This window comes from Canis lupus, chromosome 4, assembly GCF_003254725.2.
Source record: "Canis lupus dingo isolate Sandy chromosome 4, ASM325472v2, whole genome shotgun sequence".
In the NCBI taxonomy this organism is placed as follows: domain Eukaryota; kingdom Metazoa; phylum Chordata; class Mammalia; order Carnivora; family Canidae; genus Canis; species Canis lupus.
Genome location: NC_064246.1, coordinates 36,395,637 through 36,421,927, shown reverse-complemented (window position 1 = coordinate 36,421,927; position 26,291 = coordinate 36,395,637). Strand labels below are relative to the sequence as shown.

Below are 26,291 nucleotides of genomic sequence, written 5' to 3'. Positions count from 1 at the left end.
CTCAGTGAATTTTCACTGTTTCCCGAAGCCAAATGCAGGTCTATGTCCATCTTCATCTAACTCTTTGAATCCACTTTCCTTAATTTTGTTCCCCTTAAACAACATTACTGGTTGAGTTGTGTTCCCCAAAAAAGGTACTTGGAGTCCTAATCCCCAGGACTTCTGAATACAACTTTATATGGAAATAGGCTCTATGTAGGTCTAATCAAGTTAAGGTGTGGTCGTGTGGGTGGCTAATCCAATGTTATTGATGTCCTTATACAAAAGGGAAATTTGGAGTTAGAAGGGAGATGATGTGAAGAAAGCCATGCACTGATGGAGTCAGAGATTGGGGTGAGAGATGTCTACAAACCAAGGAAAGCCAAGGACTGCAGAGAATCTGTGAGACAATAAATTTCTGTTGTCTAAAACCACCAGTCCATAGGACTTAGTATGGCAGCTCTGAGAAACAAATACAAGTACTAACATTGCATAGATTATACTTACTAGACACTTTAAATTTGTTTTATACTATAAATATTCATTTCACCTGCTATCTCTACCAGACTAAGTTCCACATGGGACCAGAAATTCCTTTTACCCTTTATTGTATCCCAATATTTAAAACAGTGTGTGGGGCAGCCCCAGTGGCCCAGTGGTTTAGTGCCGCCTTTGGCCCGGGTGTGGTCCTGGAGATCTGGGATCGAGTCTCGCGTCGGGCTCCCTGCATGGAGCCTGCTTCTCTCTCTGCCTGTGTCTCTGCCTCTCTCTCTCTGTATCTCTCATGAATAAATCAATAAAATCTTTTAAAAAATAAATAAAACAGTGTGTGGCACAGAGTGGGCATGTCAGTATTACCTGCAGTCCAGAGAAGACCCCCTACATATTAGAAACCTTGATATATACACCGGCAAGAGGCAGGGCTGTTCTTAGCCTCAAATAACAGAAAACATGACTCACAGCAGTTTGAGCAAATACAAATTTATTTATTTTTTTTACATAAAAGCCCAGTGGTCAGGAGTCCAGGGCTGTGGCCGTACCTCAGTGATGCCCTAAGGACCCACACTCCATTTGCTCTGGTGTTCACTTCTGCCCTGGTGGCCACAGGGGGCCTCTGCATCTTTGGGGATCACCTCCACATTCCAGCAGGAAGAAGAGGGTGGGCAAACAGCCACACCAGCTGCTATCTGACGCTTTTCACTGAGAACCTCCTCAACTGACTGTCTCCAGCATCTCAGCAGGCACAACTCTCAAAGAACTACCCTACCTAAGAAGCTGGAAGATGTAGCTGAGCATTTAGCCTTCCGGCAATGGAAGAGGAGGAAGACGGGGGAGCAGTATCCAGAGTACTTGATTCAGTGATGCTGGGCTCATTTGGAAGGATGAATGTCAGTAAATATGTTGGGACAACTGGCTAGGCATAGTGGGAAAACCAGATCCCTTTATTACACCCTACACAAAAGTTAATTCCACAGAGATTACACACTAAATTTGAACAGCAAAATTGGGGGAAAAAATCTTTGGAAAAGATTAGTAAATGACATTAAAATGTAGACTGTATATCACATGACATCATTAGAAAAGCAAAAAGATAAGCATACTGAGTATCTGCAAAACACACAACCTAAGGATCACATGAAAACACATATGTCCACAAGAAAAAAGGGAGGGGCAAAAAATTAAACCATCATGGAGGAAATACAAACAGATCTTTGAGGATACAAAAATCCTTGACCTGATTAGTAGAGAAAGGCAAATTAAAACTTTTACACCTATCGGGACGCCTGAGAGGCTCAGTGGTTGAGTGTCTGCCTTTTGGCTCAGGGCATGATCCTGGAGTCCTGGGACTGAGTCCCACATTGGGCTCCTTGTGACAAGCCTGCTTCTCCCTCTGCCTATGTCTGTGCCTGTGTGTGTCTCTCATGAATAAATAAAATCTTAAAAAAAACCAAAACTTTTACACCTATCAGACTGTCAAAAAGTATACACTGACAAATATCGAGTGCTAAGAAATGGGCCAAAGGAATCTCAGTCACCATGGTGGGAGAAGAATGGATACAACCCATTTTGGAGAGCAATCGGACATCTAGTAAAACTGGAATGTAGGTAAATTACAATCTGGCAGTTCCTGCACACTTGTGCTTGGAGGGAGATGCGCTCAAGAACAGTTAGAGCAGCATTCTAAGACCAAAAACCTAGAATCCATCCAAACATCCAGCAGTGACCAAAGGGAGAGACTGGAGTCCACTCATGCCTTATCTCAGCCACGTGTAATGCAAAGATTCACAAACAATGCGCAATTTTAAGATCTGAGAAATACATCTGCGTACCATTGGTAATTTTTAAAATGCAAAATAATACTATGTACTTATGGATACATACCTCCATGGTAACATTTAAAAAAAAACACACACATTTAAAAAATCAAAATCCACAGCAATCACCTCCAAAAGGAGGGGCACATATTTAGGGCAGGGGACAAAAAGGGATGCAAGTGTGTCAGCAATATTTTATTTCTCGTGTTGCATAGCAGGCACAGGGAGATACATTTATATTTAACTTTTGTATGATGAAATAACTTGATTTTTTTAAAAAGATTTTTATTTATTCATGAGAGACACAGAGAGAGAGAGGAGAGACCTAGGCAGAGGGAGAAGCAGGCTCCATGCAGGGAGTCCGATGTGGGACTCAATCCTAGGACTCCAGGATCACGCTCTGGGCTGAAGGCAGATGCTTAACCGCTGAGCCACCCAGGCGTACCTGAAATAACTTCATTTTTAAATGCACACAGCAAAAATGTGGATTACAGCAGCATGATCCCACATGTAAGAAAAAGCGTATGTGAGAGCACACATTTAACCTTCTAGGGAAGCACCTCCAGGTATGAACTTTGAAAGAGATGCCAAGGAGACACTGACAGCTAAGAACAGACCACAACCACTTCAATATTGGCCTTCAAATCACTGGTCTAACACTGGCTGGTTCCCAAGCCTCTAAACTCATTCTAACCACCCAGTGTGGTTGTTTTAAAACTGCGATTGCCCTGCCGCCACCTGCCACCCCCCACCCCACCAATATACTCCCTTTGCCCACACCCTACTGACTTCTTAAACCCAAACTAGAGAATACAGAGGATTGACTTTCATTATCCAGGTGACTCCAATATGCAGCCAAGGGCAAGAGCCATACAGTACAGGATGCTAATCTGCCTGATAATTCAGTAATTCAGGGAAGGCCAAGACAGGGCCAAAATTAAAAGCCAAGTATGGCAAGTGTGGTGCTGATGACGGTGGTTGTAGCAGCCAGAGTTCCAGACCCAGGCCTCAGCTTTTTGTGTAGTGAGGACACAGGTGCTCTCCCTAAGGAGGGAGATGGTCAGTGAGACAGGTGCCACTCAACCTAGTGGATTTCCAGAGTCCAAGTGGTTTAAGTGTTGTGGAGAAAAATGAGTTAACACATGTCATCTGCTCAGAACCATGCCTGGCACATAGTAAGCACTCAAAGTTAGCTAATTTTCAAGTAAAGAAACCATCTTGAGAGAAAATGCTCAGTAAAATATTTCAATAAAGATCATGCTATTCTTACAGCTCCCAGCCCCATGAGAAGAAAACACAGCTCATACTTCTGTCACTGTGATCTTGTAAACAATCCTTTGACATCTAACCTGTGAAAGACAAGTATTACATATGCAGAGGACATATCGAGAAGGACAAGAGAGTGAAAAGTGGATCAATGAGGAGTCCAGGAGAGTGAAAGACTGACAGGAAAGTAACATCTCGCTCTTCACCTCATCACTTCTATCCATTTTTTATGAAAATCTAATCAAGAATGTGAATTACAGAAAGTCTCGTTATGACAGGAAAACGGGGTTGCTCTTGCTTTTTAAGATGGAGACTTAAATGTTATTTTGAGTGGGAAAATGCTGAAGATGGTTCTGGAATGGATGAGGACACACTGTTCCATGGGAGGGTGAGGGACATCTAAGAGCAGTCTGGAGAGCAGAGGCAGGCCATGGCCAGGATGGACAGACCCATGAAAGCTGCCAGATGATGGTGCTTTCTCTTCAGCTGCTGGCTGTCTTCCACCTCCAGTGCCATCTTTCTCCCTTTGAGGCATCCCAAAGGGAATACTGACTGACCCCAGCCTATCCTCCTGCACCCACAAATCCCTTCCAGCTCTTCCTGAAGCCCCCTTAGCCAGAGTTCCCTAGAGTTCACTTGGGCTTAGGTCACACCCTCCATGTGGCACCCCACATCGCCCCTAGCTGGAGTCTTCCACCCAGAGGCTCAGAGCACATGGGAGATGGCCCAGGGCCCCATCCCAGTGAGCCCGCCTGCTATGTGCCACCAGGCAAGTTTCACTTGACCTCCTAGAGCTGTGCTTCCCCACCTAGGAACAAGAGCACGGCACTTGCCTCCTGGGGCTGTGTGGCAGGGCCAAGGGGCAGAGGCTGAGAGCTGTAAAGCACTGGCCACCTGGAGGTTACTTGAAGAAAAGGAAAAGCAAACCCCTTAGGACAGTCACACAGCTGAGGTTGGTTATTTCATTTTATTTAGCCTATGGTCACATTCTGAGCCCTACCAAATTGCTCCTCCAGCCACACTTGAGGGTCGGCCTTGGGAAGCTCAGAGGGTAATAAGGCCAAGGTTCCCCAGTCAGCCTCCTCTTCTACCAACACACGCTGCACAGAACAAAATCACTGCTCACATCGTCAGGCACTTACCCCAATGTGGTAGTGTTCAAGAGCTGACTGCCAGTGTTCAAGAGCTGACTGCCAGGGCCCAGCTCCAAACACAGTTTCCTCCCTGCTCCCAAGATGCTGGGAACAGGCAAGGACCTTTGTCCGCAGCTGTGGGGATGCCAAACCCTATTCCCTAGCCCTGCAGCCTGTCCCTGCTGGGCATAAAGCAAAATGTACGAAAATACTTTTGTTTCTTTGAAACGGTTAAGAAATAAGGTCATCTTATTTTTCTTTTATAATCCCAGTAAAAAAAAGTTCACATTAGTGCCGGGGCCCAAAACTAGGCCCTTCCCTGGAACAGAGCACCGGCCACTCAGTAGAAACGCTTGTTCCGCTCCTGCCGCTTCTGAAACACTACGGCCCCCACCACAGCGCACACGATGATGCCCAAGAGTGCACACAGCAGCAGCAGGAACACCCGCCACCCGGTCAGGGGCCCACTTCGGAAGTTTCCAGTCGGGTCATCCACATTGTCTGGGGGAGAAGAGAAAGGAAGCTGAGGTGGCAAAACAGAGGTGTCAGGCAAGTCTCCCAGGAGACAGGAGAGTCCAATAGGACGGAGCAGAGTAACAGGCCACAGCCAGCCCTACTGGTGGAAGCTGTTTCCTGCTGTACCAGTGAGGGGCAGGGGAAAGGACAGAGGGATGATCCCAGTAGGATTGAGCTTCCCAGGATCAAAGTCCCAGGAGCCCTCTGCTAGAAGAAGCTGGTGAAAACTGGATTCCTGGCCTCCCCAGGAGAGCCTGAGTCTGCACAGGGCAGGCCTAACATCTGCATTCACAAACCCCACCCCAGCCCCATGCAATGGTCCAAGGTCTCCCTCTGTAGAAACACAGCTCTGGCCAAAGACTGCCCTCACACCTGGATGCATTCCATGGCTTCTAGGGGGTTACCCAGGTCTCTACTCCGGGTCCTTATGCTCCAGACACATCACTTCTTTGCCTGCTAACACCATCAACAACTGCCAGGAATGAGGCCCTGATACATGAGGTATCTCCTAGAATCCCAATCAAAGGATTCAAGTTCATCAGTCTATGGGGAATGGACTGGGGTCAGGACTCAGGTCCTTATGCCCTGTTCCTGCCACTTGGCCTCCCTCCTCAGCCATAACCCTCCACTCCTCACTGTGAGGGTGGCTCGAGCCTCCTCCCAGCCAGGCCTAGAATGCCAGCCAAGAGCCAACTTCCATCCTCCTTTCCCACACAACATGACCAGGGCAGGCCTGCTGACCTGGTCTCAACACCAGCCTCTCCCCTCCTCTGCCCCCTGGCTCTGCCTCAGTCACTAGACTAAGCCCCAGGACAGCACCTAGCCCAGGGCTGGGCAGAGAGTGGAAGCTGTGGAACCATCTGCTAAAGGAATAAAAGGATCAAAGACTCTGCAAATGAATTAATCCCTGCCTGGCCAAACTCATGGGGTTGCTCTGTAGCAGGTTTCCAAAAGCGCTCAGCAGCCAGAAACCCTTCAATCAAAGGTTGCAAAAAACATAGTGTACAGCAGAGTCTGTTTAGCCCCTGAAATGTTTACAAGCAGTTTGAATCTTAAAAAAGTGAGATGTCATGTAAAATGCTGGGTTCCACTCCAGCTCAGTCCACATGGTGACCTTGGGCTAGGCTGAGAGGCTCCTCACTGACCCCCTCCGGCCCACAGGAATGACATCAGGGCTCTTGGGGTGGATGTCCACACACACAGGATTTCACTTCAGCCAGAGCCCTTGTTCTGTGAAAACAGACTGGGGGCTAATTAGCATCATGGGAAGAATCCCAGGCGTGGGGTTTTGCAAAAAAACAAAACAAAACAAACAAACAAACAAACAAAAATAAACCTCAAGGTCAAATCTTGCCTTTACTTCTTTCTAGCTGAGGAAAACTAAAGGATCAGTTACCCTGGCTTATGGTGGGACCTACTGCCCAGGCCATTCATACCACCTACACCAACAAACTGGCCCCTCTGGCTTTACTGGCCATTAACCCAGTACCAAGCACTGGCAGAAGCAGACACCAGGTGTTCACATACCTACTCATTAGCACTGATTGCTGAGCCAAGACCCCTCCCCCAGGCCACACCCACAACTGGACTAGGCAAGAGCAAATAGACCACAGGCACTCAGCCAAGCCCCACCCAATGCCAGACCCAGGGCAGGATGGGCCTCAACCATGTACCTTTGGGTGACTTGAGGAAATTGACACTGGGCTCAATCTTGGTCCAGTCAATGTTCTCTTCGTCAGGCGTGTGTTCTACCATCAGCTGGAACAGCTTCATGGAAATGATGTCATGATTGTCTGCAGGACCAAGAGTTAGCTTTTAAGAGGCGTGGAGCCCGCCTTATGGCACATGGCCCATGCCCCTCCCCAGAGCATGACTGTTGCTCCAGTCAGGGAAAGTTGCCAGGACCCCAGGCAGAGCCCTATTCCTTACTACTGAGGGGCCTGTTTTCTTCCCAGCAACCTCCAACCACCCCCAGCAGGCAGTATTCCAGGGCCTGGAATCTCTCTCTAGAACTCAACAATAAGAAACACAGGAGGATGGGGCTCAGTGGTTGAGCATCTGCCTTTGACTCCGGTCATGATCCCGGGATCCTGGATCAAGTCCTGCATCAGGCTCCCTGCAGGGAGCCTGTGTCCTCTGCCTATGTCCCTGCCTCTTTCATGAATAAATAAATATTAAAAAAAAAAAAAGAAAAGAAAAGAAAAGAAAACCTGGGAGGAGACAGAATGGACAGAAATAAGCATGAGTTTTATACTCAAAATCACTTGGGTCTAAATCCTGAGTCAGTTTCCTTGTTTATAAATCTAGATGATAATCTCTACCTTGCCTGGTTATCATGCCAAGAAAATAAAAAAGTACATACAAAACAGAAAACAATACCCAGCGGATAGCATGTACAGAAAAGGACCTGCATATTATTCTATGGCTGGTTGAGAAGCCTGATCCTCCCAAGGGGCAGGCAGGCAGCTGCCAGGCACTCCTATCAGACACCCAAGAAGAGAATGCAGAAGAATGACTCAGCAACCAGCTGAGGGCCAGGTCCCAATACATGGGCAATGACTGTCCCCAAGGAGACCTGAGAAAGGCTCAGATCTAACCAGTATGGGCAGAAGGAAACCTCTGCTTGACAGTAAGTGATCACCCTATTTTGAGATGGGGAGGTTCAGAGCCAAGACGAGAGTCCTGGTCCCTTGATTCTAGTATCGACTCAGCTAATCAACTGGAACCTGAGGAAAAGCCTCATGTTAAGAACTCTGGAAAAAAAAAAAAAAAAAAAGAACTCTGGAGACTGGAAAAGAGAGAGCCTAAGGAGCAAGGACCTGGCCGCTGGGTCAGGCAGAGCCACGTGGGACCTGACAGCCCTGTGAGCACAGCCCCAGAGGCCCAGGGACAAGTCCTGACTCTGAAGTCAGACTGCAGTTGCCATCAGGGCTCTCCACTTCCTAGGTCTGTGAACGTGGGGAAATCCCTTCACCCCTCAGGCTCCCCATGATGTCAGGTGTATAAAAGGGAAGAGATCACTGCATCATGTGACTACCCAGGAGAGGTCTGCTGCAGAGGCTTGCATTCACAACCCTTTGATTAATGGTTAGGCACTACTATGTACACAACCATCTTTAGCACTCTACTGGACCTCTCCAAACAGCCTCAGAGAGTATCTACTGCCACAGATCTGGCTTTGTTCCCAGAACCTTCTTCTAACACAGGCTGGAATACCATCAGGTAAAGTTCCAGATAACCTGAGGGGAAAGATTGTGGTGGAACCCTTGATGAAACCAGATTGACATCCAGCTGGCACCTGATTACCAGGTCATCAACAAGCAGGTAATGATTCCCTAAAGCTGTATAACAAGGCAAAGGGACTTACTGGACCATTCTACCCATTTTTAGGTATATGATTAAAATATCCATACTAAAAACTAAAACCTCAAAAGAATTACTCTCTGGGGACCAAGTGGACCCAGAGATTTCCATAGTGAAAGAGAAGCTCCTGAACAGTGGCTGGAGTACAGGTCCTGGAAATGTCTATCCTGAGGATAAATAAGCCCTTTGATTCTATACATTCCTTCACACTTCTAGTCAATAGGAGCTAGTCCTGTACCCAGTGCCCTCTGAGGGCCTTAAGGCTTTCTGAGGATCATGGCCAATGGTCAATATCAAGTGACCCCTGTGGTCCAGTGAAGTTTGCACAGGCTGGCGGCACCCCAATGCTTACAGAGCACACTGTAGGCCCACACTGTGGGCCCTGCCTTTATGAAACTTACAGTTTGGTGAAGGGGACACAATGAAATAAATTATATGGTAGATTCCAAGACAGTTAAGGGCTATGAAGAAAAATAAAGCCAAGAAAGGTGCTAAGGAGTGCACCGGCGACTGGTGTGTGTGCAATTTTAAATAAGGGAAGCAGGGATGCCTGGATGGCTCAGTGGCTGAGCATCTGCCTTTGGCTCAGGGCATGATCCCCAAGTCCCAGGATCAAGTCCCACATCGGGCTCCCTGCATGGAGCCTGCTTCTCCCTCTGCTATGTCTCTGCCTCTCTCTCTCTCTCTGTCTATCATGAATAAATAAATAAAATCTAAAAAAAAGGAAAGAATAAATAAGGGAAGCAGAGGCACCTGGCCGGCTCAATTAGTAGAGCTTGAGACTCTAGCTTGTTGTGAATTCAAGCTCCACACTGGGTGTAGTGCTTACTTTAAAAATATATATATTTTTTTTTAATAAAAATACAATAAATAAATAAGGGAATCAGGGAAGGCCCCACTGTGGAAGTGACATCTGAGTAAGACCTGAAGGAGACATGGGTGAGGGTGAGACACAGGTATAAAAGCCTGGCAGGAGGGCACTGTTGTGGCGGAAGAACAGCTAGGGGTGATGTAAGGGAGGAGCCACAAGTCACAGGTGATGGGGTCGGGGAGGCAGTAGCACACAGGGTTCAGCAGACCACTACTAGGACAGACAGGGGCCTTGACTATGCAGGAGACAGGAGTAGTGATGAGATTTCACTCAAGCTTTAATGAACTCGTTCTGGCTGCTGAGCTGGGATAGATGGTCAGGGGCTGGTGGGGAAGAAGGGGACCATGTGGGAGGTTCATGCAGTCATCCAAGTGTGTAAAAGATGATGGCCCAAACCTGCCAAGTAATAAGAGAAGGGAGAGAAGTAGTCTGCTGCACTGACAAAACAAGGCCAGCAGGACTCACCAAAGGACAAGAGGCAGCGTGTAAGAGAAAAAAGAGAGACCACAAGGACACCAAGACTGTTTGGACTGAACAACTAGAGCAATAGAGGTGCCATTTATGCCGTGGTGGCAAGATGTGGGCTTCAGCTGTGGGCATGTGAAGGCTGAAATGCCTGTTGGGTATCCAGGGAGAGACGCTGAGCAGGCTGTTGGTGATGTAGGTCTGTAAAGGTCTGAGCTGGTGATGGAAATCTGGGATGCTGCTGCATCTGGATTCAAAGCCCCCTCGCTGCTAAAGAGAGGGGAAGATGGCTGAGGGAGTGTTCATGGAATAAGCCCCAGGTGTGCCAATATTCCCAGATGCTGGAAAGTGGTGGCAGAAACCCAGGTGCATGTGGAACCAAACAAAGGGAGTTCAAGAAAGAAAGTAATCAATGAGGTCACAAGCTTCCGACAGATCAGGGAAGGTCAAGACTGAGACTTAATGCCCTATTCATCCTAGACACTCACCAGACAGGTCACCAGTGCCAGCTGAGGCTCCAAAGTAGTAACCAGTGGGCAGGCGCACTCCCGTGATGTCAATGCAATTCTTCCACTCATTCTTGTCCTCTAGGTCAGTCATTACCTGCAGCCAGCCAGCAAGTCAAGTACACATCAGGCCCAAGCAGACCCACCTTCCTGAGCCCCCACAGACAGAGCTGGTCCCCGTCCCGCCTGCTCACCGTCAGCCGGCCCCGAGAGTAGCGCACAGCTAGGAAGGTATCATGATCACGGTTACGGAAGTCAGCCGTGCAGCCTGCCAGCTCCGTCCAGCGGCCATCTTTGCTATGGTCGTAGGACAGGGAGCCATTGTTCACCATCACCGAGATGTACGGGAACACACGCTGAGACGAAGACACCAGTTACTCCATGGCTGGCCCAGTCTGTGGGAGGCAGTAGGGGCGCCCACCACCCCAGTCCCTGGAAGCCCCTTTTGTGCTGGGACCAGGGAGAAGTCCTGGTCCCGAGCCCCCAGCCAACTGCTCAGCTGTTGCGATCCTATCTGAGGGAGAAAGCAGGCATACCTCCGTGGTCTCATCATTGGGATACGTGTCCAAGAAGATGGCTAAGCCATGGAAGTTGTCTTTGCTTCCAAACACAGGCCCTGGAATTAGAAGGAGATGCTGTCATAATGGAAGATAACAGAGTTGTCCCCCGGGTACTTGAAGGACAAAGTAACACCAGTATAGGAGGTGAAGGCAAGAGAAGTTAATCTGTGGTCATTCACCCAGGAGAGAGAAGGGATTTCTAAGGGAGGGGGAGGTGTCAGGGGTGCAGCAGGGAGGACTCAGAATCTGAAACCAGAACTGTTGAGGTAATAGCACCTGGCTGTGTGCTCGGACACATCAGGTGACAACAGGGCAGAAAAGACGCCTACAGCAAAAACCTTATCCTCTAACCCAGGGGTCGGGTCGGCAACTTTCTGTCAAGGAAACATTTCAGGCTTTGCAGACACATATGGTCTCAGTCACACAGTCTTCCTTGTTTTTGCTTTTTAAAAAATGGTAGAGGGATGCCGGGGTGGTTCAGCAGTTGAGCACCTGTCTTTGGCTCAGGGCGTGATCCTGGAGTCCCAGGATCGAGTCCCACATTGGGCTCCCTGCATGGAGCCTGCTTCTCCCTCTGTCTCTCTCTCTGTGTCTCTCATGAATAAATAAGAAGGAAAGAGAAAAAAAAGAAAAGAAAAGAAAAGAAAAGAAAAGAAAAGAAAAAAGAAAAGAAAAGAAAAGAAAGAAGAAAGAAAAGAAACGAAACGGAAAAGAAAAGAAAAGAAAAGAAAAGAAAAGAAAAGAAAAGAAAAGAAAAGAAAAGAAAAGAAAAGAAGAGAAAAGAAAAGGCAGGGCACCTGGTTGGCACAGTCAGTTAAGCATCTAATTCTTAGGAGTTGGCTCAGGTCGTCATCTCAGGGGCCTGGGATCGAGCCCTGCATTGGACTCTGCACTCAGCTCTGCTTCCTCTCTCTCTCCACCTTTGTCCCTTCCCCTGGCTCAAGCAGTCTCTCTAAAATAAATAAATACATCTTAAAAAAAAAAAAAAAGGGTATGGGGGACACCTGGGTGGCTCAGGTCGTGATCCCGGGGTCCTGGGATCGAGTCCCACATCGGACTCCCTATGGGGAGCCTACTTCTCCCTGTATGTATCTGCCTGTTTCTGTATCTCTCATGAATAAATAAAAAAAATATTAAAAAAAAAAAAAAAGGGTGTAGCACGGTAAAACCCCTCCTTGGCTAGTGTACAATACTAGGCCACAATGGGCCACAGAATTGAGCTACAGGATCCAGTGATCCCTCTTCCTATAGGAACACTCCCCAGAGCAGACTCGAAGTCTCAGGTTTCCCCCAAAGAAGAGCAGCAGGGCCCTAACAGGAGGATGCAGAATGTCCCCACCTATACAAGCACCTACCTACCTGGCACAAGGCGGTCCCGGGTGTACCACAAGGCAATGCCGTCTCCATGGAGATTTTTCTTCCCCGTACCATGGACTTTAAAGTGGACGTGCATCTCCCAGTCCTTGAGGAAACAAGGCTGCAGGGAAAGCAGAGAGCTGCTCAGAACTCCCTGGCCCATCCTGTCAGCTAGAGGTGACCCAGAGCAGGCCCATCTCCCTTCACTGAGACTGGCACTCTTTGGAACAGGGCCAGACAGCAGGGCAAAAGGGCCACGGACCAACAGAGTCCCTACCCACCACCTCTGGCATTCTCAGCAGGAAGGGAGAAGGCTGCTGGGCCTCCCAGGTGGGGGCCACACCCCCAAGGCTGCCTGAGGCTCAGACTGCCCATCCTGGCCCCAGTCTTCTCTTGGGCCTGGCCACAGGTTCTCAATTTATGACTCACTTTCCTCAACATTAGTCAAACCTATCAGCCCTGTCTGCTCTCTATCCCCACTGCTCCTGTCCCAAAATCTTGTGGAAGGATTACTACCTCTATCTGAGCCACATATTTTATAAAACAAAAAGCCCACTTGAGACAAAATAATGTCCACAGCAGGTTAACTGGATGGTCCTGATTCACATCCAGATCTGTCGGGACTCAGAAACTTGTGCTGTGTTTTCTATGCCTCCCATGACCTTCAGGCCTTCAACACAGAGTGCAACAACTCTTTTCTGGTCTCCTACCCCCACTGTCCTCCTTTCTAACCAACCTTCCAAACTGAGGGACTCAAGCCCAGGTCTGGATTACTCTAGACCCCAAAGCTCTTGGCCAGCACACTCCCACCTCTCACAGACCCGGTCCAGCTTCAGTGCGGTGACAGTGCCAGGGCTGGGGGGCTGCAAGGGTCATGCTCTGGGGTCCCTGTGCTACTGTGATAAGAGAAAAGTCAGGTACTCCTCAGTATTCAGGAGCACCAGGGGCAGAGCTGAGCAGTGTCCACAATAAGGGGAAAGCCTGGCCAAGGAAGCTGCTCATGAAAACTAAGGTGTTGACACATACTCTTAACAAGAATCCACTTGTAAGTCTGTAGATGGGTATGGGAGCAAGTGTTTAAACAAAGGCTGATTAGAAAAGTAAACTAAAACAAGATGTTGTTGACTTATCAGATTGGCAACTATTAAAGAGATCATCAACAGCAGTGTAGACAGGGATGGAAAGAAACACATGCTCTCAAACAACCAATGGGACTGTAGATCCTCCCATCTTCGTAGGACAATCTGGTTATTGCAGCTTTTTAATGGATCAAGGTAGATCCGTTAAGCCTTGACACTTGAAGATATCAAAGATATTAAGTGACTCACCCAAGCCTGAAATTCTTCGACAAGCAGTCTTACAAATACAGTATCTGGCACACAAAAGACAAGTTTATCAACAAAAACCAAGGTGGGGGGGGGGGGCAGGCTGATGGGAACTCCAGACACTGGACTTTCAAGTAACTGGTTTTCTATATTCAAGGAGATATAAGACTGAAAACTTTGGAAAATACTTGAAATTTTAAATAATCACACTATAAGAAAATAATGTAATGTAAAAAAATACAATAACTGAAATGAATAATGTAATAGATTAAAAACAGATGAAGAGGGATCCCTGGGTGGCGCAGCGGTTTGGGGCCTGCCTTTGGCCCAGGGCGCGATCCTGGAGACCCGGGATCGAATCCCACATCGGGCTCCCGGTGCATGGAGCCTGCTTCTCCCTCTGCCTATGTCTCTGCCTCTCTCTCTCTCTCTGTGACTATCATAAATAATAAATAAAAATTGTAAAAAAAAAGATTAAAAAAAAAAAAACAGATGAAGAGAGACCCAGTGATCTCAAGGCCAATCAGACAGAAAAAAAATACCGAGAAAGTGAGAATAAATGGTAGATACAAAACTGTCAGCAACAGAGTGAGAAACTGTAAGATACATATAGAGTTTCAGAATGAGAAGTGAGAGACCAAAGGAATATTTAAAGAGATGTCCCCATACTTACCTAAAACTGATTCAAAGACATTATTCAAAGAATCTTAAATCTTATAAACCAAAGGAGATGAAAAGAAAACCAAAAAAAAAAAAAAAAAAAGAAAAGAAAACCATACCTAGGCACTTTAAAAAGGGAGGAAAGAAGGAGGAAAAAAATAAAACCTTAAGAGCAACAAGAGGGGAAAAAAAACCCCATAAGATTATCTCCAAAGGAACAATTAACCTGATAAGGAACTTCTCAACAGAAATACTGGGAGCAAGAAAGTAACAGAATGAAACAGGGATGCCTGGATGGTTCAGAGGTTTAAGTTCTGCTTCTGCTTTCGGCCCAGGGCTTGATCCTGGGGTTCAAGGATCGAGTCCCACATCGGGCTCAAGGGGAGCCTGCTTCTCCCTCTGCCTGTGTCTCTGCCTCTCTCTGTCTCTCATGAACAAATAAATAAAATCTTAAAAAAAAAAAAAAAACAGAATGAAACATTTAAAAGAAATGTTACATTAAAACATTAAAAAAAATAAGAATTTTCTTATTAAAAGAAAATAGCAACCAATATAGGAGTCTATAATTAACAAATGTACCCTTCAGGAATGAAGGTAAGGGGCACTTGGGTGGCTCAGTTGGTCAAGCATCTGCCTTTAGCTAAGGTCATAATCCCAGGGTCCTGGAATCAGCCCTATATCAGGCTTCCTGCTTAGCGGGCAGCCTGTTTTTCCCTCTGTCTGCTCACCCCCTTGCGCTCTCTCCCTTTCTGTCAAATAAATAAATAATCTAAAAAAAAAAAAGTAAAGGTGGAATTAAAACATTTTTAGATAAACAAAAACATTAAAAGTTTCATTCAGGGGATCCCTGGGTGGCGCAGTGGTTTGGCGCCTGCCTTTGGCCCAGGGCGCGATCTTGGAGACCCGGGATCGAATCCCACGTCGGGCTCCCGGTGCATGGAGCCTGCTTCTCCCTCTGCCTGTGTCTCTGCCTGCCTCTCTCTCTCTCTCTCTCTCTCTCTCTCGAATAAATAAATAAAATATTAAAAAAAATAAAAATAAAAAAAAAATAAAAGTTTCATTCATCAGAGAAGGAAAATTATCCAGATCCAGGTGTAAAGTCAGAGATTCAGGAAGGAACATAGAGCAACCAATACAGTAAATGTGGGAGTAAAAAATCTAAATAAATATTTGACTGCAGGGTGCCTGGCTCAGTTGGTTAAGCTGACTTCTGTCCTCAGTTCAGGTCATGATCCTAAGGTCAAGCCTGGCGTCGGGTTCCCTGCTCAGCAAGGAGCCTGCTTCTCCCTCTGCCTACATCTCTGTCTCTCTCTGTGTCTCTCATGAATAAATAAACTCTTTAAAAAAAGAGAAAAGAATAAAGTAAGTGACAACAATGGGGTAATTAAAGTAGTTCAAGATCCTTGCATTGTCCAAGAAGAAGGTACACATTATCATTAGACTTTGGTAAAATATGGCTGTTTGTCTTAAACTCCAGAGTAACCACTAAAAATCAGGAAGCAAAGAACTTTCAAGCCAGCAGAAGACTAAAAATAAGATAAAAATTAACCAATCCAAAAGAAGACCACAGAGAAAAATGAACAGAGAGTAAGCAATACAAATAGAAAATAAAAAAAGAAGGTATAACCCAAATCCGGGTCACCCTGGTGGCTCAGTCAGTTAGGAGTCCAACTCTTGGTTTCAACTTGGGTTGTGGCCTCAGTGTGGTGAGGTTGAGCCCTGTGTCGGACTCTGCGCTCAGTGAGGAGTCTGCTTTAAGACTCTCTCCTCTCTCTGTCCCTCTCCTTTTCTCTCCCACTCTCTCTGATAAATAAATAAATCTTAAAACAAAAAACAAACAGGAAATGCCTGGGTGGCTCAGTGGTTTAGCGCCTGCCTTGGCCCAGGTCTTGATCTTGGAGTCCCAGCATCAAGTCCCACATTGGGCTTCCTGCATGGAGCCTGCTTCTCCCTCTGCTATGTCTCTGTGTCTCTAATGAATAAATACATAAAATCTTAAAAAAACAAACAAACAAAAAAACCCACATCATAATTATACTAAATGTGGAAGACTATATACTAATAAGCCTACATAAGATCTCTCTGTATTATTTTTTACAACTATAGACGAATTTATAATTATCTCAAAATAAATTTAATTTAAAAAGTAAATAAAAGGCAGCCCGGGTGGCTCAGCAGTTTAGCACCGCCTTCAGCCCAGGGCCTGATCCTGGAGACCCAGGATCGAGTCCCATGTGCGGCTCCCTGCATGGAGCCTGCTTCTCACTCTGCCTGTGTCTCTGACTCTCTTTCTCTCTGTGTCTCTCATGAATAAATAAATAAAACCTTAAAAAAAAAAAAAGTAAATAAAGGGACAACTGGGTGGCTCAGTGGTTGAGCGCCTGCCTTCAGCCCAGGGAGTGATCCTGGGGTCCTGGGATCAAGTCCCACAGCAGGCTCCCTGCATGGAGACTGTTCCTCCCTCTGCCTGTTTCTCTCTCTCTCTCTCTCTCTCTCTCTCTCTCTCTCTGGTTCCCTGCATGGAGACTGCTCCTCCCTCTGCCTGTTTTTCTCTCTCTCTCTCTGGCTCCCTGCATGGAGACTGCTCCTCCCTCTGCCTGTTTTTCTCTCTCTCTCTCTGGCTCTCTGCATGGAGACTGCTCCTCCCTCTGCCTGTGGCTCTGCACCACCCCCCCTCTCTCTCATGAATAAATAAATAAAATATTTTTTTAAAAAATTAAAAAGAGGGGATCCCTGGGTGGCTCAGCGGTTTGGCATCTGCCTTCGGCTCAGGGCATGATCCTGGAGTCCCGGGATCAAGTCCCGCATTGGGCTCCCTGCATGGGGCCTGCTTCTCCCTCTGCCTGTGTCTCTGCCGATCTCTCTCTGTGTGTCTCTCATGAATAAATAAATAAAATTTTTTAATAAATAAACAAAATAAAAATAACAAATAAAAAAATAATTAAAAAGAATAAAACACAGGGAATTTCTTCACAACACTGAATTCAGCAAGTTTCTTGGACAGGACTCCAGAGCACAGACAACAAAAAAATAAAGTGAATTTCATCAAAATAAAAAATTCCTGCACATCAAAAACACGGAGAGAACAAAAGGACAAACCACAAAATGGGAGAAAATATTTCCAAATCATGTGTCTCATAAAGAAGTAGTGTCTCCAGAATATACAACTGCAATAAAAAAAGAAAATTTCAAAATGAGCAAAGGACTTCACCATTTTTCCAAGGAAGAAGATAAATGGCCAATTAGCACATGAAAAATGCTCAATGTCATTAGAGAAATGCATATCAAAACCACAAGATACTCCCTCACACCCATTAGTATAGATGTCTATTATTAGAGAAAAAAAAAAAAAAAGGAATATAACAAGAGTTAGCAAGGATCTGGCTGGCTCAGTGGGTAGAGCCTGTGACTCTTGACCTCCAGGTCATGAGTTCAAGCTTCACACCAGGTGCTGAAATTACTTAAAGAAATGAATAAACTTAAAAAAAATAAAATTAAAAAAAATTTTTTAAAGTGTTGGCAAGCGGGGATCCCTGGGTGGCACAGCGGTTTGGCGCCTGCCTTTGGCCCACGGCGCGAACCTGGAGACCCGGGATCGAATCCCACGTTGGGCTCCTGGTGCATGGAGCCCGCTTCTCCCTCTGCCTATGTCTCTGCCTCTCTCTCTCTCACTGTGTGCCTATCATAAATAAATAAAAGTTAAAAAAAAAAAAGTGTTGGCAAGAATGTGGAGAAATTGGAACCATCATGCATTGCTGGTGGGAATGTAAAATGGTGTAGTTGCTACGGAGAACAGTTTAGTGGCTCTCAAAAAGTTAAACATGGGCTGCCTGGGTGGCTCAGTCAGTTAAGCATCTGCCTTTGGCTTGGGTCATGATCCTGGGGTCCTGGGATCAAGCACTCTAAGGGGATGCTCATCTGGGAGCTCCCTGCTCATCTGCAAGCTTGCTTCTCCTTCTGCCCCCGTCCCCTGATACATTCTTTCTCTCTCTCTCAAATGAATAAAATCTTAAAAAAAAAAAAAAATTAAACATCGAATACCATATGACCCAGCATTTCCACTTCCTAGGTATATACTCAAAATAACTAAAAGCAAGGACCCAAACACTCACGTACACCCATGTTCATAGCAGCATTACTCACAACAGCCAAAAGGTAGAAACAACCCAACCATCTAACAAGTAAATGTACTAACAAAATGTAGTGAACACACACAGGAACAATTATTCAGCCATAAAAAGGAATGAAGTACTGATACATGCTACAACATGAACCTTGAGCTATGCTCATTGAAATAAGCCAAACATACAATTATTCTATGATTTCATTAAATGAGGTCCCTAAAAGAGTCAAATTGAGACAGGAAGTAGAATATTGCTTACCAGGGGCTGTGGGGACCAAGGAATAAAGTCACTGTTTAAAGAGTACCGAATTTGTTTAGGAAGATAGGAAAATTCTGAAGATAGACGTTGGTAATGGTTTTCCAAGGTGAATGTACTTACCACCACTCAACTATACACTTAAAATGGTTAAGATGGTAAATTTTATGTTTATGTACATTTATAATAAAAAATGTGGGTTTTTTTGGATGTGCAGATACATAAATAATCAATTTTTGTAGATAGCCATTACATTTTTAAACACCATTTAAATGCTAATGAGTATCCTACTGAAGAGAAAGTTTTCATAAATTAAATGACTTAGAAGTAGGGCAAAAAGATTAAAATGACAAATTTTGTGTTTTACCACAATAAAAATAAACCAATAATCCCCTGAAAGCCTAACTATATGTTTACAAAATACAACTCTTAAAACATAAAGAAGTGGGAAAAAAGGAAAAGGGCAGAAAAAGATACAACATGCAAATGCTAACCAAAAGCAAGCTTGTAATAAATAAATTAAATAAATAAGCAAGCAAGCTTGTGCAGCTATACCAATAAGAAAGTTTAAAAGGGGACTTTCGGGATCCCTGGGTGGCGCAGCGGTTTGGCGCCTGCCTTTGGCCCAGGGCGCGATCCTGGAGATCCGGGATCGAATCCCACGTCAGGCTCCCGGTGCATGGAGCTTGCTTCTCCCTCTGCCTATGTCTCTGCCTTTCTCTCTCTCACTGTGTGCCTATCATGAATAAATAAAAAAAAAAAATAAATAAATAAAAATAAAAGGGGACTTTCTAATGACCATTTCTTTTTTTTTTTTTTTTCCTAATGACCATTTCTTAATGAACAAAAGATTTCATTTGCCAGGAAAATTTTGGCCTCAAAAATCTATAAAGCAGAAACTGACAGGATTACAAAAATAAAAACAAATCCAGAAACCAATTTTAACATACCTCTCTCAGCAGTTGATAAAAACAAGCGAAAATGTCAGGAAGAATATAGATATTTGAACATAGTCAGCAAATCTGACCAAGGACCTAAACAGCACTATACTTCAACCTGCTGAGAATCCACATTCTTTGCAGACATACAAAGAAATTTTTCCAAAAATCTGACCATTTGCAAGACTCAAAAGACTTCCAAGGATAGAAAGAATAGATTATATTCTTTGACCATGATAAAATCAAACTAGATATTAATAAATTTTTAATAACTAGAAAAGCCCTTATATCTTTGAAAAAACTTAAATAATCTCACCTCTACAAAAATCAGCCCAGAAACCAGATTTCAAATAGTCTTGGTGCCCAGGAGTTTTCTGCACCTGGGGAGAACACACTGAGATAAGACCCCCCACGCTGGTACAAGGTGTGCCTTCCAAGCATAAGGGCATCTGTGACCACGGAGATGAGAAAGGAACACCTACCTACCCTCCTGCCCCTCATATGTTTATAGGGAAAGGAGTTTCAGGAAAGAGTACACTTCAGTTGAAACCTGGAAACGGATTCCTACAGGACTACCCAGGCTTTAAAAGTCTCTGCATATAGCAGATTGAAGACTGCAGATCGGTGGAGGGAAATAGCAAGAGAGAGAGACAATATAAAACCTCTCAAAGAATTTAAGCAGGTGCAGGTGAGGTACCAGCTGAAAGTGATTTAGAAGTTGCTTTTGGAGGCAGAACATGACATGGCCATGGTTTTCCATCCTTACTGCAAAGCCGAGCCCTTTGGGAAGCTCAATAATCTTAATGCTCTGGCCCGTCCTGGGGCGAACTAAATCAGAACCACATGGCAATCATAAAGCATTTTACAGTTAGTGGCTTCCAGGTCTTTGCTCAAAACAGCTGGAAGGCAAAGCTAATCCAACAGTCATCATGAAACATTTTGATGAAAGATCACTACGTGATTTTGGGTTTTTAAACCTTAAGAAATTTAAAATATTGAGTAGCCCTGCTATAACAAAACTCCCTACATCTCCATCTACTATCTAAGTGAACACACATTGTCAGCATTACATCTATAAAAACAAAAAGCAGAAGTGGTTCTGAGGCCTGTCTCATTCTGATAATAATAGCCATCCAGATAGGGATAGGGGGACAACAGCTTATTGGGATGTTTATCAATAAATTTTTATTTTAAAATAATTATCAGGATGCCTGAGTGGCCTAGTGGTTGAGTGTCTGTCTTTGATTCAGGTTGTGATCCCAGGGTCCTAGGACTGAGTCCAGCGTTGGGCTCCCCGCAAGGAGCCTGTTTCTCCCTTTGCCTATGTCTCTGACTCAGTCTCTGTGACTCTCATAAATAAACAAAATATTAAAAAATAAAATAATTATCAAAAAATTGTGTAATGCATTTATTTTGACCAGTTGTATATTAATAATTATAATATTCCCCCCTAAAACTGGTAAAACTTAGTTTCAAGATCCCAACAAAGTTAAGAGGTTTAAAGTATTACATTTATTTTAATTGCAGAGAAATAAGAGAAGTTAATCAATAAGAGACTTTCAAGCATTATATATGCTGCATAGGACAAAATTCTGTGTGGGATGAAATGAAAATTCTAATTCAATAAAAAATAAACTGATATATAATTTGGGTTGATTCATAGTGTTTAAAACATACAGTGGATATCAAATTGAAATATTTAGATTCCACCGAATATACTGAAGAGTACTGAATAGTTTCATTTAAAAATGGCAATATTTGGGGGCTCAGTCAGTTGAGTGTCCAACTCTTGATTTCAACTCAGCTCTGGTCATGATCTCAAGGTCCAAGGTCGTACTCCCTGCTCAGCTTGGAGTCTGCTGCTCAGCTTGGAATTTGCTGAAGATCCTCTCTCTCCCTCCCCCTTTGCCCCTCCCTCCACGGGGCGGGGGAAGGGGGGCACACGCTCTCTCTCAATACATACATACATAATAAAATCTTTTAAAAAATAAAATGGCAATTTTTAAAAAAGATTTAATTTATTCATAAAAAAAATAAAGTTATTTATTCATGAGAGACACACACAGAGAGAGAGGCAGAGACACAGGCAGAGAGAGAAGCAGGCTCCATGCAGGGAGCCGTTGTGGGACTTGATCCCGGGACTCCAGGACCACGTCCTGGGCCAAAGGCAGATGCTTAACCGCTGAGACATCCAGGGACCCCCAGAATGGCAATATTTAAAATACACTGGAAACTACATCCTTTGCAAACATTTAAACTTAAGAAAAGCAATTTTGGATATCAATTTTTAAAAAGGGCAAGAGGGTATATACTTTCAGATAGTACATCAGCCAAAGAAGCTTAAATGCCATTCTGCAGCTTCCACACAAGGCTCCTCAAGATGGGGCCCAATTAGCCCCTTGGGCTTCCAACTCTCCTGTGCTCCAGCCATCAGACTCTTGGGAGTTCCAGTCACCTTGGGGCCACTCCTTGGTCTGGACTGCTCAACCCCCAAACAGCAGAAGCTACGTATTCTTTGCTCAGTCAACAGCAGGTGCTTAGGAATGCTTGCTAATTCAGTGCCCGTCCCAGAGTGATGGGGGACAAAGAGAAGTACAGAAAGCACCTCTTAAGTCCAATAAAGAGATGGTTCTTGGGGAAACACTAGGCAGAAAATTCTGAGTTCCAAGAAATTTCTTTCAGGAATTACAGGAAACAGAGGTGCCTGGGTGGCTCAGATGGTTAAGCATCTACCTTCCACACAGGTCGTGATTCCAGGATCCTGGAATGGAGCCCCATGTCTGGCTCCCTGATCAGCAGGAATCTGCTTCTCCCTCTCCCCTTGCTGGTGCTCTCTTGTGCACTCTCTCTCTCTCTCCCCCTCTCTCTAAAGTAAATAAATTCTCCAAAAAAAAAACAAAAAACAAAAAACAAAAACAACAACAAAAAAAAATTACAGGAAACACTCCAACCCTTTCAAGAATATCTGCAGGGCCAAATAGGAAAGTCTCTAGAAGTGAATGGAGACATGGGAGAAGGAAGATAATTATATCCCAGACTGAAAATTTCAGAATTCTTTCAGCATCACCATGCCACTGACAATGCTGACCAACAGCTACCTACAACCATAATTAACTTGTAGCTGAACCAATTTCTAAAAGTTCCAGCACTATATGTACCTTATTTAAAAAGTAATAAAATCAATGCCATACCAAACTCACTTCCATAAAAAATGTAACACATTAGGGATCCCTGGGTGGCGCAGCGGTTTGGCGCCTGCCTTTGGCCCAGGGTGCGGTCCTGGAGACCCGGGATCGAATCCCACATCGGGCTCCCGGTGCATGGAGCCTGCTTCTCCCTCTGCCTGTGTCTCTGCCTCTCTCTCTCTCTCTCTCTATCATGAATAAATAAACAAAATTAAAAAAAAAAGTAACACATTATAATTTTAAAAATTTATCTGAAAGGCCTAAGACAGAATAATGTGACAGGATGTGACTTGGAGATAAAGTTGTTAATGAAATACTGAGTGGGTGGCTCTCAAGCAGAGACACACCAGACGAGAAAGAACTAAGCAAGCATGAAGAGCCAGGAGGCAGTGTCCCAGACAGAGGGAACAACAAAGGCAAAGGTCCTGAGGCAAGAAGGCAGCCAGAGAGGCTGGAACAAAACCACCATTATTAACAGAGATGCCAGAAGCCAGACTGTGTAGACATGATGCTTATTTGTCCCTTTACAGGTGACCCCAAGCTCTGAGGATGAGAGTGAAAGCTGAAGAAAGTAACCCAGATGCCCCTAGCAGAAAGGAGAGAAGGAGCAGAAGAGACAGGCAGCTGAGGCAACATAAGGACAGTGTGGGCTCCCAGAACTAAATGGGGAAGCCATCCAGAATGGACCAGGGTGATGGAGAAAACTAGGACAGTGGCCAACAGCTTAAGCTCACAGAAAGTAATGTTATCAGGCAGGCTAGAGTAGGAGCAGTTTCTGCCCCACGCTGTGACCCAGCCCAAAATTAGTTCTCTTTCACTCCTTTCCGGACCTTGACTTCCTCAGTGTGGAGTCTATGTAGCACCTGATCTTGGCCACTGGTCATGTATGACATGCTAGTGACGCCTGAGGCTCCCTAACCTCTGGAGTAAAGGTCACAAAAATAAAACTGCCAACAAGTCCAGCTCCTCTATACCAGTGATGACAAGACCCTCAGTGAAGCACTGGGGAAGTGGACTAAGTCTGCAAGTATTTCTAAGGGACTCCTCCACTGTCCAGGGGGAGGGAGGGGGGCACGTGAAGAAAGTAAATTGCTGGGCTTAGATATCAGACAGATCAAAATTTAAATGCCGTTTATACCATTCACTGTCTGTGTTAGCTCTGCATAAAGCCATGACAGCGATCTAGTTCAAACAGCCTTTTGAAAATTAAATGCAATAGGGCATTTTGTGATCAGCGCTTAACACACACAAAATATCCAATAAAGATTCCATCTGTTCCATCTACCCCATTATTGAGAGTTCAATGCACACAGCCTGAGAGCTCCACTGTTTATCAGCTATGTGACTTTGAGTAAGGCACTTTCAACTGAGCCTTAGCTTCGTTCGTAAAGCGGAGATAACATCGCTTACTTCACATGGCTTTCGAAGAAACTAAATGAGAAAGGTGTGAAGGGTCAGGAGCAGCTCCTGACACACAGTAACTTCAAAGTCGCTTCAAGTTACTGGTGAGAGTTCCCAAGATGAAAACCTTAGGGGGAGGGGTGGAGGGCGCAAGCCTTCAAACCGAGCTCAGGTGTGTGGGTGCTGTGGAGACTGGGAGTAGCGGCTACTCAGGGTACACCTAGCGTCCTGGGAGCCACTCACCTGGTGGTTCCAGATAGAGCCCTCTTTGCTGCGCTCATCCGGGGTCAAACGCACGTACTGGCTCGTGAGTATAGTGCTGCCTTGAAAGTCCCAGAGGGGCATGGAGCTGGAACCGACCCCTGCAGGCAGAGACGGGCGTAGACAGGCGCGGTGAGAGGCCACGCCGGGACCGGCCTTGCCAGAGGCAGGAAACCCACTGAGGTGCTTCGCTCAGGGGAAAGGAAATCCCTTCGCCCAACCCTGTCCAGCCTCGCCCTCGCTGCACTCATTCCCACCCCAGGCCTCACCTTGGTAGGGCTTGATAAGCGAATGCTCCCGCTTGAGGTGTTCACTGTTACCGTCAGTTATATCAGCAACAACCGGCCCCAGCAACAGGAGAAGAAATAGAGGTGTAGCGGGGCCAGGGCCGGGGCCGGGAAGCCCAGGCCTCCCCAGGCACCGCCGGCCCCAGCCCCAGCGCCAAATCCAGCCTTCCGCCGCCATTCTCCGTTCCTCTCGGCCACTTCCGCCCTAGGACTTCCGCCTTCCGGGTGTCCCATCTAATGTCCTCCGGCCGGAAACCCTTCAACCCTAGTGTCACCGGAAAGCTAAAAAAGCAAAGCTTCGCGGCCGAAGGGAAGATGGCTTTATTTACTGAGCAGCCCCTCGATCTGGTCAAGTACTGTTCCATTTCCTTGGCAGCTCCGAGGAACCCACCGGCCAGCCTCAGCAAGGAGTTCTTACGACCGACAAGAGATGCAACCAATCATGGAACAGCACGTTAGGCTTGTGAGCCAATGAGAAACAGAGGGATGGTTTGACTAGGGGCAGCCCGGAGGTCGTCTGCGAAGCGAGGCATGCTGGGACTTGTAGTTTTGAGGGGGGCTTTTCGCGCGGGCTGGGTAGACGAAGACTGTAACGACCTCCTTGGAGTAACGTTTCCCAGTCTTGGGGGAAAGAATGCAGAATGGAAGGCGGAGGCCTGAATTCTAACTCCCGCGACCCTCGTATGCACTGAGTGGCCTGGCTGGCCTGTCCGAAGCCGCCGTCACTGGCCCTACCTCTCTCCTGGCTTCATGCCCTTGGAGATGTAGAATTCCCAGTTGAGGGCTTACACTACTCCCGAATCAGTCGGGTTTAATCAGGAGGAGCAGACCCGGGTCCTGTCCCGGGACACCAGTTGGGACCCATCCGCATTCAAACTGTTTGAGTGCTGCCCACTGCACCTGCAGCAGCCACGAATGGTCCAGGAAAGCGGCCTGTGGACCAGAGGTCAAAATCTGCTGGCCCACAGCCGTATAGAGTTCTGTTTTACCTGCTCGTGCTATTTCAATACAACGATTTAAATACAATATTTATATATTTTTAAATGTTTTAAAGATTTTATTTGCTTGGGCAGCCAGGGTGGCGCAGCGGTTTAGCGCCGCCTTCAGCCCAGGGCGTGATCCTGGAGACCCTGGATCGAGTCCCACGTAAGACTCCCTGCATGGAGCCTGCTTCTCCCTCTGCCTGTGTCTCTGCCTCTCTGTGGGCTGAAGGCGGCGCTAAACCGCTGAGCCACCCGGGCTGCCCCCAAAAAAGATTTTATTTACTTAAGAGAGAGCCAGAGTGCACGCGCACACATGCGCACATGCGGAGCGGAGCGCGGGGCAGAGGGAGAGGGAGAAACGGGCTCCTCGCTCAGCAGGGAGCCAGATTTGGAGCTCCATCCCAGGATCGTGACCCCAGCGGAAGGCAGCCGCTTATCCGACTGAGCCACCCAGGCGCCCCTTGGTATTTTCAAACCGACAGACTTATCAGAAATCCAAATTTCTAGGTTTTCGGGAAAATCCTGAAGGTCCAACCCCACTA

The 26,291-nt window shown here is 46.0% G+C and overlaps 1 protein-coding gene across 2 annotated transcripts; it reads right to left on the bottom strand.

Moving 5' to 3' along the window:
• Positions 1-944: 944 nt before the first annotated feature.
• Positions 945-25,099, bottom strand: LMAN2 (lectin, mannose binding 2). 2 transcript variants are annotated; one of them, XM_025434364.3, is made up of 8 exons: positions 24,749-25,088; positions 24,462-24,580; positions 12,334-12,451; positions 10,951-11,030; positions 10,609-10,770; positions 10,397-10,511; positions 6,883-7,002; positions 945-5,194 (listed from the first exon to the last, which is right to left on the bottom strand). In XM_025434364.3, exons 1-8 carry the CDS (start codon positions 24,942-24,944, stop codon positions 5,034-5,036), a joined length of 1,071 nt encoding a protein of 356 aa, XP_025290149.1. In that variant the 5' UTR covers positions 24,945-25,088; the 3' UTR covers positions 945-5,033. The 2 variants fall into 2 exon arrangements, with proteins under 2 accessions (XP_025290149.1, XP_048964811.1); XM_049108854.1 differs by lacking the exon at positions 945-5,194 and adding an exon at positions 6,402-6,439 and having other exon boundaries at positions 24,749-25,099.
• Between the last annotated feature and the right edge of the window lie 1,192 nt (positions 25,100-26,291).